The sequence below is a fragment of the Lacerta agilis genome, chromosome 13 (assembly GCF_009819535.1).
Source record: "Lacerta agilis isolate rLacAgi1 chromosome 13, rLacAgi1.pri, whole genome shotgun sequence".
NCBI classification, from domain to species: Eukaryota; Metazoa; Chordata; class Lepidosauria; order Squamata; family Lacertidae; genus Lacerta; species Lacerta agilis.
Genome location: NC_046324.1, coordinates 16,954,481 through 16,969,513, shown reverse-complemented (window position 1 = coordinate 16,969,513; position 15,033 = coordinate 16,954,481). Strand labels below are relative to the sequence as shown.

At 45.0% G+C, this 15,033-nt stretch overlaps 1 protein-coding gene across 2 annotated transcripts in view; it reads right to left on the bottom strand.

Annotated features, from left to right (window-relative positions):
- The window catches only part of MFGE8 (milk fat globule EGF and factor V/VIII domain containing), a 33,422-nt gene extending 22,404 nt beyond the window's left edge, over positions 1 to 11,018 (bottom strand). For both annotated transcript variants that reach the window (XM_033166881.1, XM_033166882.1), the window contains exon 1: positions 10,783 to 11,018. In XM_033166881.1, coding sequence (XP_033022772.1) covers positions 10,783 to 10,855 — 73 coding nt within the window. In that variant the 5' untranslated portion in view covers positions 10,856 to 11,018. The remainder of the gene's footprint in view (positions 1 to 10,782) is intronic.
- Between the last annotated feature and the right edge of the window lie 4,015 nt (positions 11,019 to 15,033).

The following is a 15,033-nucleotide window of genomic DNA, read 5'->3' as shown; positions in this document are numbered from 1 at the left end:
GCGAGGTTCACATGACTGTGTCTGTTTTTATCTTGTGGGAAAGCCACTAGTCCTACCAGCTTTCCCGCACACGTGATGTTTTGTACTGTACTGTTGTACTTTACTTTCAGTTTTGGCTCGAGAGATGCTAGACGCTTTTATGGACAGCTCTGACTATATGAGCTGGCTAGCAGATACAATAAAGTAGTTTAGCCTAATGGCTTGTGTGTGTTGTTCTTCACGCTGGAGAGCAATCGCATATTATCTGTGTGCTCCTGGACTTGAGTAGCCAGGCTGGCACGCAGGCTTCGTTCCTGCCTGGGGTCAGTCTCACAACTTGCCCCCGCGGGACGTTTCATAACACTCTTCCCATATGCACCTACATGAACCCTGAGATCATCTTCTGAGGTCCTCCTTCATGTGCCCCCTCCTTGAGAGGTTCGGAGGGTGGCAACATGAAAACGGGCCTTCTCTGCAGTGGCACCCCGTCTGTGGAATGATCTCCCCAAGGTTCGCCTGGCGCATTCATTATACACCTTTAGACACCGGGCAAAAATGTTCCTTTTTAACCAGGCCTTTGATTGATCTGATTGACATCCTATGCCCTTTAAAAATGTGGTTCTTTTTTGGGGGGTGTTATTGGGTTGTTGTTTTTATTCTGGTTATATATGTTGTGGTTTTTATATTTATCTTTTCTCTGAACCGCCCTGAGACTTCTGGGTATGGGGCAGTACATAAATTCAATAAAATAATAATAATAATAATAATAATAATAATAATAATAATAGGTCAAAGGTTTCCCACACCTGCTGTAGCAGCAAATTCCATAGTTAATTATGTGCTCTGTGGAGAAGTACTTGTGTATACTTAAGTACATTAGAATACCCTGCTGAATCATGTCCATCTATTCCAGCATCCTGTTCCCACAGAGGCCAAGCAGATGCCATGAGGAAGTGTGCATGCACACAAACATCACGATTCACAACATATTGCCAGGTCAAAAATTATGAAACCAGTATCACAATATGGACTTCAAACCGGTTTTGGACAATGTATTGATATATTGCCTAGCTCTACTCGTCATCTTGCAGAAGCGAATCCCAGAGTTTAACTAGGCACGGAGAGAAGAAGTACTTTCTCTTTGAAGAATTCCTTTCGTTTTGCCTCTTCTGAATCTCCCGCTGTAGAGGACCTAAGGCAGATCCTCCAAAAATAGCCTCCAGGCTCCTTGTTTGCTGGAGTAGGGCTTTAACATCCATGGCAGACAGATTTCATTAGCTTAAGCTACTCCTCCGAGTAAGTCTTTTTATAGCCAAAGTCCCTGGGGTTAATCTCACTTCCTGACACTCCGCTCCACCAACGGACAAGAAGAAACCAGGCTCCAAACTGCGTCCAGAGGTGCATGGGCAGCTCTCACAGCCCAGCCTGGGAAAGGAAAATTTTAAAAAGCAACAGAGCTCAGGCACTGCCTGTGCTGTCGCCCTGGCTGGTGCCAGATGACCTCATCTTCCATCAATGCACTGCCACGAGCTACAGCCAGGGAGGAAGGGATGACCATAGGAATCTCAGATGTCGCTGATCTGACTTGCTCCCAAACAGACAGGAGTACTTAGCTGCCCTCTGTGTCTCTCTGCCCTGCCTTTTGGACAATTAATGCAAATGAGAGCCGGGCTCCCGTGGCCAAGATACTACAAAACAAGAACAACACTGAGCGTCTTCAGTGTAAGGAGGTGGCTGAACAGAAATGCATTGGCAATTAGCAGGGATGTGTGAATGCCAGTTTTGCAAAAGGGTAAGGGGAAAAAAATCAGGTTCCAGAGAACGCTTTTTTTCCTGCTCAGTGAACCTCTGATTTGTACTGAATTAACTTTTACTCAGTGTTGATCTAGGGGTCAGCAAACTTTTTCAGCAGGGGGCCAGTCCACTGTCCCTCAGACCATGTGGTGGGCCGGACTATATTTTGAAGGGGGGGAAATGAACGAATTCCTATGCCCCACAATAACCCAGAGATGCATTTTAAATAAAAGCACACATTCTACTCATGTAAAAACACCAGGCAGGCCCCACAAATAACCCAGAGTTGCATTTTAAATAAAAGGACACATTCTACTCATGTAAAAACATGCTGATTCCCGGACCGTCTGCGGGCCAGATTTAGAAGGCGATTGGGCCGGATCCGGGCCTTAGTTTGCCTACCGATGGAGTTGACTCATCAAACTTAATGGGCATTCATTTCGATTGGTCTAAAAAAGTTTGTTGAATACAACCGCAAGTTTTCATTTAAAAACAACCCCCCACCACACACCACTGAGTTTCTAACCCTTAAATGCTGGGGAAATAATATTTGAGGAGGGGCAATGTCCCAGAAGTTTCAGAAGCCAAGTAGAGGTGGTTTCAGAACCTGGCATTCTGGGACAGATGCCAGGGCCACAGCAGGAGAGCTGTTAATGCCTGCTCTGGGGCTGCCTTTAAGGGACAGTAAATTCATGCCCCAATGCTTGAAGCAATCCTGCATCTGAGGTTGGTGGGAGCTAGAGTTCAACAACAACCAGATCTGCCTTCCCCGATCTGCTTTGGACTCCAATGCCCATCAGCCCTAGCCAGCATTGTCATGGTCAGGAATGATGGGAGCTTTCATCCAAAACACCTGGAGGACCAGCATTAGAAACCCAGATAGGTATATAAGCTAATCACCAAGCAGCACCATAAACCTAGGCTATGGTCGCTGTTGTAAGAATTTTAAGGTATTTTATTTATATATAATAACTGTTATTAATGTACCAAAACAAATAAGGCCACATGTCTGAAAAACAGCACAGGAAGACAGGCCTCACTCCATTTTCTACTCCCAACTGACCAAGTATTTCTTTGTATTAGGAACAAAAGGGGGGGTTGCACCTCCAGCTACTCAGCAGCCCCCTGCCTGAGTGATAATCTCTAGCATCCCACAAAAGGGTGTGAATAACTTGGCTGGGAAATAGGGAAATGTAGATATCTTTTGTTTCACTTGATGGGTTTTTGGTGGAGGGAAAGAGGAGACATGGGGGCAGGGTCCAAGATGCTCAGGTCACTGCTACCAGACCCTCCCAATTTGTGATGTAATTCTGATGTATGGGGGGGTGGTCTTGAGCTGGAGGGGGGCAATTTCAAAAGTCTATATAGGAGCTTGCGCGCCTTTGTTCGAGGTCTTTTGCTTGCAAAACACCCTGCTGCAGCAGTTTCAAATAAACAATGCCTTGCTTTGGGAGATTCAGTATCGTCTCTGTTTCTTGCATTGTGCATCTGACAGGGAGGGAGCCCTGCTAAGGCTCTCTCTCCGGGTTCACGGACTCCCATCTGGGGCCGAACCTATTTTTTTATAACATCGCCCAACAGAATGTCTAGGCGCCATTCCACCGCGATGAAGTTTTTCGTTGTTGTTGTTGTTGTTGTTTTAAAGAAAAAATCTCAAAGCAGTTCACAACACATTAAAACATCACATAAAACAATTCAGAATAAAACAAACTCAAGCGTCAAGGAAAACAATGTGGTGAGCAACTCTTAAAACCTCATAAAGTGTCGGGAAGACTATCCTCAAGTTGTTCAGCAAAATCGGAACACGTGATTACATAGCTTCCAGACTTGTCCATCATGATACTTTGTGAATTGCCTGTCTCAAACCGCCATCCACAGTCAGACACATTTAATTTCCCCGTCCAGACACTTTAACTACCCCAGTCTCCTTCTCCCTCCCAGATCTGTTCTTGCTCTTGCCTAAATTCTCTGATAAGCAAAAGACCCCCATTTGACAGTTCCCCTCTTCTACTGATGAGCAACCTCCTCCAACCCAGTTACAGATCACTTGACACATTCTCAGCCCATTGAGGGGTTTCTGAGATTCCTGCCTATATCTTCAGAGGTGGCTGCTCAGGTAAAATACGGTCTGAACACTGCTGTTCTGCCCACCTTTCGGTTTAACAATGTATCATTTGACAGCTTCATTCACAAAGCACGGTTTCCCATTCATAAAACATATTATCTCTCATTACAGGTGAGTAGCCGTGCTGGTCTGCCATAGTATCTGAAGAAGTGTGCATGCACACGAAAGCTCATACCAAGAACAAACTCAGTTGGTCTCTAAGGTGCTACTGGAAAGAATTTTCTATTTTGTTTCGATTATCTCTCATGAAAAGGTTATGAATTGAGCTTCTCTGGGCGGGGGGGGGGGGGGTGTGTGTGCAGCATTCACCCTCAATTTACAGCAGAACCAATTAATTTCCCTGGTGTGTTCCTAATAAGACAGGCATTAAGTAGGTCTCTGCACAGCTCTGCAAGCAGCTTACTATTGCAATGAAGAGGCTAGAGCAGAGAGGAAAGTTGAAAACGGTGGGTTTTAAAGGGCGACTCTCCCGTCTGTGAACTGCTACAATTTCTGTGACAATGGAACTCCTCCTACAAGTCAAAAGGTGGCCTATAAATACCTTAATAATAAAATAACATTTTCATTCCAGTAAGCTGTATTTTTACAGTTGGTTCTATACTTGTAATTTTGATGTCCACCTTTATTTGTTTGTGGACTGCCTAAGCAGTTCTTCTAGAAATGAAAGTGGTATATAAACCCTTTTAATCATTAACATCTGAAGCTAGACAGGCCAGTGACCTGACTTGGGTGTAAGATGGCTTTTGATGTCTCTACAAGTCTCAGGTTCAATCCCAAACAGTTCCAACTAGAAAAGACAGGAAGCAGGCAATTGTCATAGGAGAGAGAGTCACATCAGAAATCCTTCAGAGCTACTGCCAATCTGAGTATGTTATTATTATTTTTATTTATTATTGGCATGTCTAAGCAGCGGGTGGCGCTGTGGTCTAAACCACTGAGCCTAGGACTTGCCGATCGGAAGGTCGGCGGTTTGAATCCCCGCGATAGGGTGAGCTCCTGTTGCTCGGTCCCAGCTCCTGCCCACCTAGCAGTTCGAAAGCACGTCAAAATGCAAGAAGATAAATAGGTACCGCTCCGGCGGGAAGGTAAACGGCGTTTCCGTCTGCTGCTCTGGTTCGCCAGAAGCGGCTTTGTCATGCTGGCCACATGACCCGGAAGCTGTACGCCGGCTCCCTCAGCCAGTAAAGCGGGATGAGCGCCTCAACCCCAGAGTCATCTGTGACTGGACCTAACAGTCAGGGGTACCTTTAAGCAGCCCCAGAGCGAGAGGTCTCTGGGCAGTGGTGTACACAAAAATGGCTTAAAATCTCATGTGCCCCCTCCATGTGAGATCTGGATGAAAACAGGGCTTTTTTAGTGGTGGTTCCCCACTCATAGAATGCCCTCCCCAAGGATGCTCGCCTGGCGCCATCATTACATATTTTAGGTGCCAGGCCTTTGGTGAGTGGGATGTTTTAATCCTGCCTTGTAAAAATACAATTGAATTAAATTTTGTTTTGTTTTATGCTTTTTGTAATAATAATAATAATAATAATAATAATAATGGACTAGTAAATTTAAATATCAACAACCAAAATATAAAGCAGAGTAGATTGTACTAGCCTAGATGAAGAAACCAGATCTGGCACACGGCAGTGTCATATCCTACATGTCATCTGTTCCTATTTAGGGTGCTTTAGGGTCCTCTCTAGGGTGTCCCTGCAGAATAAAAAGGTTGCTCCCACACCCATGGGTGCTCTTTTATATTCTTTTCCTTTCCCCCATTCTGACTGCAGGCTATGAATGTTTTTGTCCTCTGATTAGCTACTGTTTAAAAACCACCTCATTCCGTTCGGCCATGATAAACAAACCAGCAAACAATGGAAAGGGAGAATCGTATCTTCTGGCTGGGATAAGAAAATATTGTCTGCTTGCAGGGGGAAGGATTGCCTAATGATTAAAAGAATACTATGTGTCTGCATCGAGACTGTTGGGTCAGAACCAATTCCCACTTCACTCACTGTCACGAGGCAAGGAAATCGGATGAGCAAGACAATCATGCCCCCAACCTAGAGAACAATGTGTCTGTTTCCCAGAGTCAGAAGTGCCTGGGGAAAAAACAGGATTCATTTAAGGGGGGGATGCCAAGCTGCTAGTCCTCATGAATGCATAGAAAATTCCTTCCATGTGCTCAAAAAGCATAGTATTTGAATGTAGTACACTGCCTGGAACTGGAATAGCCCCAATTACAGTTGCCCACCTCTCCCTAATGTTTTATAACCCCCAAATAAAAGCCCAAATCATTCATAGAGCTTTGATTCACTGGGAAGAGTAGCATTTTCTCTACTCTTGACTCTAAACGCTTGGCAGAAGGAATGAGAATTATTTTTGCAGGGGCATCACTGATGGAAAGTGGCTTAGGTCACATTCACACCATACATTTAAGGCACATTTTACGCGCACATCTTCCTCCAAAGAAACCTGGGAATTGCAGTTTATCCCCTGCAGAACTACAATTCCCAACACCCTTGACAGGCTACAGTTCCAAAGGATTATTTTGGGGAAGCAATATACTTTAAATACCCCGTGGGCCTGGTGCCATCTGCCAAATATCAGAGGCTGCTCCCCTATCCACCCCTATATTTTGGGGTTGGCAAGTGTGGCGAGTGAGTGGGGGACATTTATCACCAACGAAGGGGGCTGGATGGCCCAGAGGTTGCAAGATGCAGAACTTAAGTTAGAATTTTAAAAAGGAAAGGGGACGAGAGGACAGATTGCACCAACAGCAGAATCCACTGGGATTTTCATTCATGCAGAATCTAGCCTAATCCCTTTCAACTACATACATCTCTGCACCTCCACCGTCCTGAGTTTCGGGTTGTTGTTTTTTCCCCTCCTCCAACAAAGACTTAGGAGTGCTGACTCTGCCCTAAAGTGCTAACAAGAGACTAGGCAGATAATGCTTAGTTCATTGTTGGGTTCAAGCCCGTACCCATCACAGCCCTGCAGTAAGCATTTAAACCGTCTCCTCCCCACTGTCACCATCAATCAGAAATATAAATACGCTGTGCTCTCTCCTCCAGCAGTTGCCTTAGGAACCAGGTAAAACCACCGAAGAAAAAATCCCCGATTCTGACCACACAAAGGAGCATTGCCAAGTGTGGGAAGAGATGTTACAAGGAACATATGCCCTCAACTTCCTCATTCTATTGCTAACTTGTTTTTTTTTTTTTAAATCCTGCTCTCCCTTCAAGATCGGCATACACGATCCCTTCCCATGCACGCACGTTTTGTCCTCACAGCAACCGTGTTAGGTAGGCTAGGCTAAGAGAGAGTTGTTAGCTTACAGTCAGTTAATGAGGTTCAGGGCTGTGTTGGGATTCAACCCCAAGTCTCCCTGACCCAAGTCCAACAGCCTATATCCACTAGAAAAGGAGTGAGCAAAATTCAGGCTTGGAGAATATGCTTTGTTGTTGTCGTTTTTAACTATGGACCCAATGTCCACCCATGAGGAACTGGAGCAAAAGAAATGCATATAACATTAAGTAATTCTGAGCCCAAGTGTTTGCTCCAAGTACCAAAACTGAAAGGAGCTCACAGTCCTGGCACACACAAAAACCCCAAGTTTCCTTCATTTCAGCAGTCTTAATCGGGAGTCATTTGGTTGCTACTATAAGCAATTAGGAATTGGACTCCTTGTTGGCAGATGAAAATGATGGACTATATGGAGCTTGCAGAAATGACCGGGAGATCCGTGACCAGAGAGACGACACGGTGGAAAAAGAATGGGGAAAATTTAAATTGTATTTTTATTTTGAAAATAAGGACAGGCTGTTAAATAAAGGTTGAGTTAAATGATGTGAATTTAGGAGTGAGGTAAGATGTCGAGATAGAGTTAGGAATTGTTATATTTGTTATATTTTTAAGTAAGTGATAAGAGAAGGTAAGAAAATTGTTATTAGAAGTAGAGTAGATATTGTTTAATTGGGAAGTTACTTAAGACATTTGCAAGGGACACAGTAGGAGGAGACAGGAGGAAGTCCGACTAAGATGTGAGGAAAATACATGTTGTTTAAGTTAATAGTTTCTTTTTTGTTGTAGTGTTTTGTATTTTTGCTTTTTTAATTGTTTTTGTTGTTTTTTGATGTTTTGTTTAAAACTTTTTAATAAATATTATTTTTTTAAAAAAAGGAATTGGACTCCTTGCAGATGGGGTGATCACCAGCCACGATCATATCCACAGCCCCGTCTGCACTACACATTAAAGCTGTATCGTACCACTTTAATTGGCCGTGGCTTCCCCCAAAGAACTCTGGGAAGTGTAATTTGTTGAGTGTGCCAAGAGTGATTAGAAGATCCCCTATTCAGTTAACAGAAGTACCATTTCCAGAGTGCTTTAACGACCAATCCCTCTTCTCAGGGAACTCTGGGAATTGTAGCTCTGAGAATTGAACTAACAAAATACAGTTCCTAGGATTCTTTGGGGGACATCACGACTGTTTAAAGTGATACGATAATGCTTTAAATGTACAGTGCAGATGGGGCCCAGATCAGCCTTCACCCCATCACTGCGCTATACTACACTGGCTGTCCAAGGCCTATTTGCCATGGATAGAGCATAAGGAAAATATGATGCTTACATCCCAATCCTGAAAGCAATTGTTTGGAATTACTTTTCAATGTGCTTATTAAGGGAGAGCTGCAATTCAGTGGTAGTACATCTGCTTTGCATGCAGAAGGTTGCTGGTTCAATCCCCAGCATCTCTAGGTAAAGGTGGCTGAAACCCTGGAGAAGCTGCCAGCCAGAGTAGACAATACTGAGCTAGATGGGCCAATGATCGGACTCCACCTAAGACAGCTTCCTGTGTCCCTATGTCCTTATTTGTTCATATTCCACAGTTTCTTCAGGGAGTTCAACACACTGCATCTTCACAACAGCCCTGCGAGGTAGGTTAGGCTATGAGAAAGCGACTGGCCTAAAATCATCCAGGGCACTCTTCAGAAAGAGGTGATTTTTCATATTGAAGGCAACTGGGAGCAACTCCATGGTGAGCAGGAAAGGAGTTGCATTATTTTGCAAGAAGTAGTAGTTTTTAATTTCAGACCATCGCTTTAGCCCAACTTACACATAAAGCTAAACAAACCATGGCTTAGTGCAAGCAAGCAGGTTCCCTGACTTGAAGGGACTTTTGTTTTTATTGTGTATTTTGTGTTTGCATATTGCGATTTTATGCTGCAACCTAAGACCTGCGAGACGTATAGGGCAGTACACAAATTTAATAAGTAACCAATAAATATTGTTGGGTCTCTGGACCGTAATAAAGATTTTATTATTAACCAATAAATAAATAAATAAATAAATAAATAAAAGATCACTGACACAATGCTCCTCCCCAATGCCGCTGCCCTACAAGGGATGAAGCCATGGTTTGGCGTAGTGTTAAAACCCAGACTTATGGTATGCCTACCCTAGATAAAGTGGTACGCTAGGAACACACCTTGGTTAAAGTGCATGGTTTGTCTGGAGCAAGACAAACCATGGGGCCAAGGTCAGGATGCAGCGTTAAGCCAAACCATGGTGTCTTTAAAGCTATAGCAACCTCAATCTGGAGGTGCACATCTAGGTAAAATTTCCAGACAGCTGCTTCCAAGTAAGATTAACCCTTGTGAGGGGCCACTGCTCAGAGGTAGGGCTGAGAGAGACTTCTGCCTCCAAGTCCAGAGAACCATTGCCAGGCAGTGTTGACAAAACTGAGCTAGACAGAGCAATGATCTGACCAGGTTATAGAAGCAGCTTCCTATGTCCCTAAGCTCCTTTTGGAAACTCATCCAATGACTTCCACATCCCCACAAAAGCCTACTGACATCTTGCGCACAAGCACCCAAAAGAACCCTTGGGAGATTTATTAGGAAGTCCCTTAAACCAAGCATGCACATGTACCTAAGTCCTGGCATGCACATGTACCAAGTCCCTTAAACCAAGCATGCACATGTACCTAAGTTCTGACCTATAGGTCAGAATAGAAGGAGAACAAAAATACATCTCTAGCACCAGGTTTTAAGAAAAGAGGTTACTTATCAAAACAATGACCCTGAAAGCCTAGAGCAGGCCCCCTTAGGCTCTCCTTTCACTTTGATTTCCACAGACCAATTCCCGTGGGAAAATATGGTGCCTATTTTCCCACATTGCAAAATGTTAGTCTGATGATCCCCACATCAAGTCAAGGTTCAGAGGGTGGGGGAAGAGTGGCACAGCCTTCTCACTCTTTGCGTTGACCCCCTTAGCTATTGTTTGTAAAATGTTACTGAGGAATGATACGGATAGGCTAAAACTGGGCAGTCAGAGGCTTGTGGATTTCACTAGCTCCCTTTCCCTTCCCCCATCGTTCCCCTCCACAATTTGAACACAGGGCCTGCTTCTCTAAACTTCATAACCAGGTCTTCGTTTTGGAGCTTGCCGAGGCTAAATCCCCCAAAACACAGCCAGGGAGGCTACGACCCATAAAAATAAAGCCAGAACTTAGCGCCGCGCGCCGCCCCTGGCGAATTAATCGTTGCGCACAGAACCTCTTGAGCAGGTACAGAGTGCTTTTCCCTAACCCTAACCAAACCGCATTCCAACCCAACGCGTAAACATACCCTGCTAGTGCGTTCGGTTGATCTTTTCAAATAGGCATTTCGAGATTTCACGGCGCTTTAATGAGTTTCGTGGAAGGATTTGGTCCGCAGAGAAGGAACGAATCTAGAGGGGCTGGGCTGACAAACGGATTTAAAGCCAGGGCAGCTTCGCCTTCGAGGCGCCCCGCGCGCAATTTAAGGAGGGCTCCCCACCCACCACCTCCAGTAGCCAGAAACCAGGCAGGGCAGCGAGAGAAGGGAAGGGGAAATCGGTGTTGCCTACTCACCGCTGACAGCAACCAGCAAGCAGAAGGCGAGGAGAGGCCCCAGCAGGAGCTGCGAGGAGCTGGGTCGCTTCATGGTGCGTCGTTCCCCTGCGGGGCTGGGCTAAACGCGCCTCCCGTCCCGTCTCGTCCTGCTCCGCTCAAGCTCAGCAAGTTCTGCCGCCTGTTTGTGTTCCTGCTCCGCACAGGCGAATGACTCAGTGCAGCCCAAGGCAGCGAGCGAGCCCGCCCCCTCTTTCCCTTAAGGCTCAGCCTGCCAATAACGCCCCGCCGCCACGTGCTCCGGCTGTCGAGCCAATGGCGAACGGCGTCGGAAGGAGCAGAAGCAACATCAATGCGAAGGAAAGCCTTTTGGCCCATTTGGATGGATGGGTGAGCGGACTGGGATGGGCTGCTGGGCGCCTAGACGCCAACATTTGGCTAAACGCAGTCGTGCTTGAAATAGGGTTACTACCTTTGTTCTGGTATAATAAAGATCAGGGTAGGGTGGGGGCGGCGATTTATTTATTTTCCATCTGATTCGAAGTGACTTCAAAGCAAACCATTATGATCTATTGCTTTTTATTTAAATAGTTTTTATTTGATTTTACAGATTTGTTCACATTCAAAATCACAAATAATAAAAATTACACAAGATTCTTCCAAATCTCAGGACTTCCCTCCTCCCCTCCATGGGTGCTTTAGTTAACCTTTTCGGCTGCATATTATAAGTCAACTCTAATTTTTTGGTTCTCCATTGTGTCCAAAGTCTATGTAACATTACAGTACAAGAGTTATTTAAGACCTACTAAAGAGTTCAGATGCTTACAGTGGTCTCTCAAGTATAGTATAAATTCCCCCTCTTCCTTGTTGAAGTTTGGAACCTCCTGGTTTCTGATTTTCCAGGTCATTTTTGACATCTTTGCGTAGTCCAACAACTTGGTCTGCCATTCCACTCTGGTAGGGACCTTATCGTCTTTCCAACTGCAATAGAAAGACATTATGATCTATTGCAGCCTAACAGGATGGCCCCTCTGGAATTTGTCACACACATACAGGCACACACATGAATTTGTAGATCTGTCTGTGCTTGGTTACCCAGAACTTAAATACACTCTTTCAAACACATGCATTTGGAGAGGATCCCTAACTTGGCAGAGAGAGAGAGAGAGAGAGAGAGAGAGAGAGAGAAGACTTGAAATACAAGACAAAGGTGCATCAATACAGGATGCAGCATTTTACATTGAAATATGGGACAATACTGTATTTATACAGAACAGGTGACAACCCTACTTAGGTTTGCCATGGCACCTTATAATACTAGCATTAATTATAATACATTATACCACTATGCTGTAGTGTTTTAGAGTGTCAGACTAGGACCAAAATCAACACAATTACTTTGGCAAATGTCCCCACAAAACACTTCATCATAGTGTTTCCTATCTCTATTCAAAAGGCCTCTGCTGCACATTACCAAATGTAACAATTCACTGACAAATGACATACTGGCTCACTGGGGAAACTTTAGAAAGTCATATAAAATCACTCCAGTATGGATTTTCACCATTTCCAACTTTGTTCTATTCAGGAAAGGAATGGCTTACAAAGGGGGAAGCCTGGGATGTGGGCACTGGCAAACAGAGCCGCTTGGATGCCCGGAGTGGCAAACGCGGGGGGGGGCACCCCCCCTTGCTCCACCCCTGGATGTGGGCAGGCATAATCCCTGAAACCTGGGATCACGTACACAGCAGCCTCTTGCACAAGAGGTAATCACTGGCATCCTGGCAAATAGGTGTCAGACAGGCAGTCATCCCATGGACAATGGCAAACCATCCAGGAATGGATTAGGTTCTTGGTCAGGACAAAGAGGTGTGATTAACTTGGCCTGGGAAACCAGGAACTTCTTTTGTCTTACTTGATGGGTGTGAGGTGGAGGTCAAGGGAAGGATGGGGACAAACCTGATGCTCAGGTATCTGTCACCAAACCCTCCCAATTTGTGATGTATTTGCGATGTATGCATGATGTAATTTTAGGGGTGGTGTGTGGATATCTTTGTAAAACTGATAAAAGTGGGAGCCATCCTTTGTTCTGGGCTTCTTCCTGCTTCTCCCATGTGGTGAGTGGAAGTCCTGTTGCAACAGTCCTTTGAATAAAGACCAGGCCTACTGGCTGCTGTTTTGCTCCTCTATTCCTAGCTGGTGTCTTTGTTTGGTAATCCTAGTGAGCCCAAGGATTTTCCTATAACAGGAGGAAAGGGGGAGTTAGAAATGCAATAGCAAATAAATAAAATGGGGCCTCCAGGGTCATTGGATCAAGCTGAATGGTGGAAGATTCAGGAAAGACAAAAGGAAAGAGTTCTGCTGAATTTGCTCCCACAATATGCAGTGATGGGTGCCAACTTTGTTGTTGTTACAGGTGGGTAGCAGGTGGGTACAGGTGTATCTGAAGAAGTGTGCATGCACACGAAAGCTCATACCAAGAACAAACTCAGCTGGTCTCTAAGGTGCTACTGGAAAGAATTTTCTATTTTGTTTCAACTTTGTTGTTGTTCATTCGTTCAATCGTGTCCGACTCTTTGTGACCCCATGGACCAGAGCACGCCAGGCACCCCTATCGCTTCGAGAACACTGTCCAACCATCTCATCCGCTGTCGTCCCCTTCTCCTTATGCCCTCCATCTTTCCCAACATCAGGGTCTTTTCCAGGGAGTCTTCTCTCCTCATGAGGTGGCCAAAGTACTGGAGCGTCAACTTCAGGATCTGCCCTTCCAGTGAGCACTCAGGGCTGATTTCTTTAAGGATGGATGAGTTTGATCTTTTTGCAGTCCGTGGGACTCTCAAGAGTCTCCTCCAGCACCATAATTCAAAAGCATCAATTCTTCGGCGATCAGTCTTCTTTATGGTCCAGCTCTCACTTCCATACATTACTACTGGGGAAACCAGTAGATGGCTTTAAAAGAGGATTAGACACATAGTTGGAAGATCAGGCTGGAATCACTACCAGCCATGATGGTGTACTGCCTCCACATTCAGAGGTAGCCTGCCCCTGAATACAAGTGAGGAGTGTGCTTTTGTGTTCACGTCCGTCTTTGGGTTTCCCACAGGCATCTGGTTGGCTGGCCACTGTGAGAACAGGATACCAGGATACTGGATTAGAAGTGGCTTCGGTCTAGTCAAGCATTTTAAGCTCATTTTAGGCTCTTATTTTCATGCCAAGGACCTGATCTCCCAACACTCACAAGGCCGGTTAAAGAGACTCAAGTGGAAAAGCGTACCTTGGGAGTTTCCCTTCCATGCATTCGACTTTCGAATGCCATTTTTCGATTATACACATCGCCTGTTTCAAAATGTTGGTGCACAAGCTGTAGGTGTATTTTAGCCTTGTCAAAGGGTGATTTAAAAAATTGCACACTTGTTTTTTGATCATAATCACTCACTGTTTGTTGAGGGTAACAACTATGCACAACGTCGCATACCCTCCCTGCAAATAATTCGAAATGGATGCTCGATAAACAGCCCAGGATGTATATAACCTCCCCGCAAGCTTTGTGCAAACAAATTGGGATGGATGCTCAATGAACCAGTGGTCTGGAAGCGACCAGAGAGGGAAAGGAGTGGCAAGGTGAGAGAAGAGGGGGTGGCCTGGCCACACACAACTGTCTTTCGTTCTGTCCCCATCCACATTGAGTTCTACCCTGTCCACCTTTCATCTTTGGTGTCCTGCCCCAAAAATATTGCCCCCAAGGAAATGCGACCCTCATCAGGAGAAAAAATAAGTTGTCCATCCCTGGACTGGAGACTTGGCTGCATTTTTTCAGCTTGTCAGGAGAACAACGCATCACAATCAAATATTTGAGGAAATTAAATTAGAAGAGCTTGCCAACATCTGGGAAAAGTCCCTGGCTACTGGTGGTTTACAGTGCACACAGCTCTTGGAATGCCTTTTTTGCCCTTTGATCATGTATGGCTCAATGATTTTCACTCTTCTCCCCCCCCCCCAGGGTATTTCCAGACCCATGACCCACGTCTCTTAAAGCAGTGTTTCGGGCACCCTTAAAAAAATAAAAATAAAATTGGCACATTTTACTCTCACAGCCTGAAACATGTTTGCGTGTTTTAGCTTATTCTGTCAGGTTGACCCACTCTCAGAGGCGAAAAACTAAAAAAAATATATAATACGTGAAACAGGGCCGTAGCTACAGGGGGCTAGCTGGGGTTTTTGCCAGAGGCTCCTAGACTGTGTGTGCATGTACACAAACGTGCATGTGTTGGG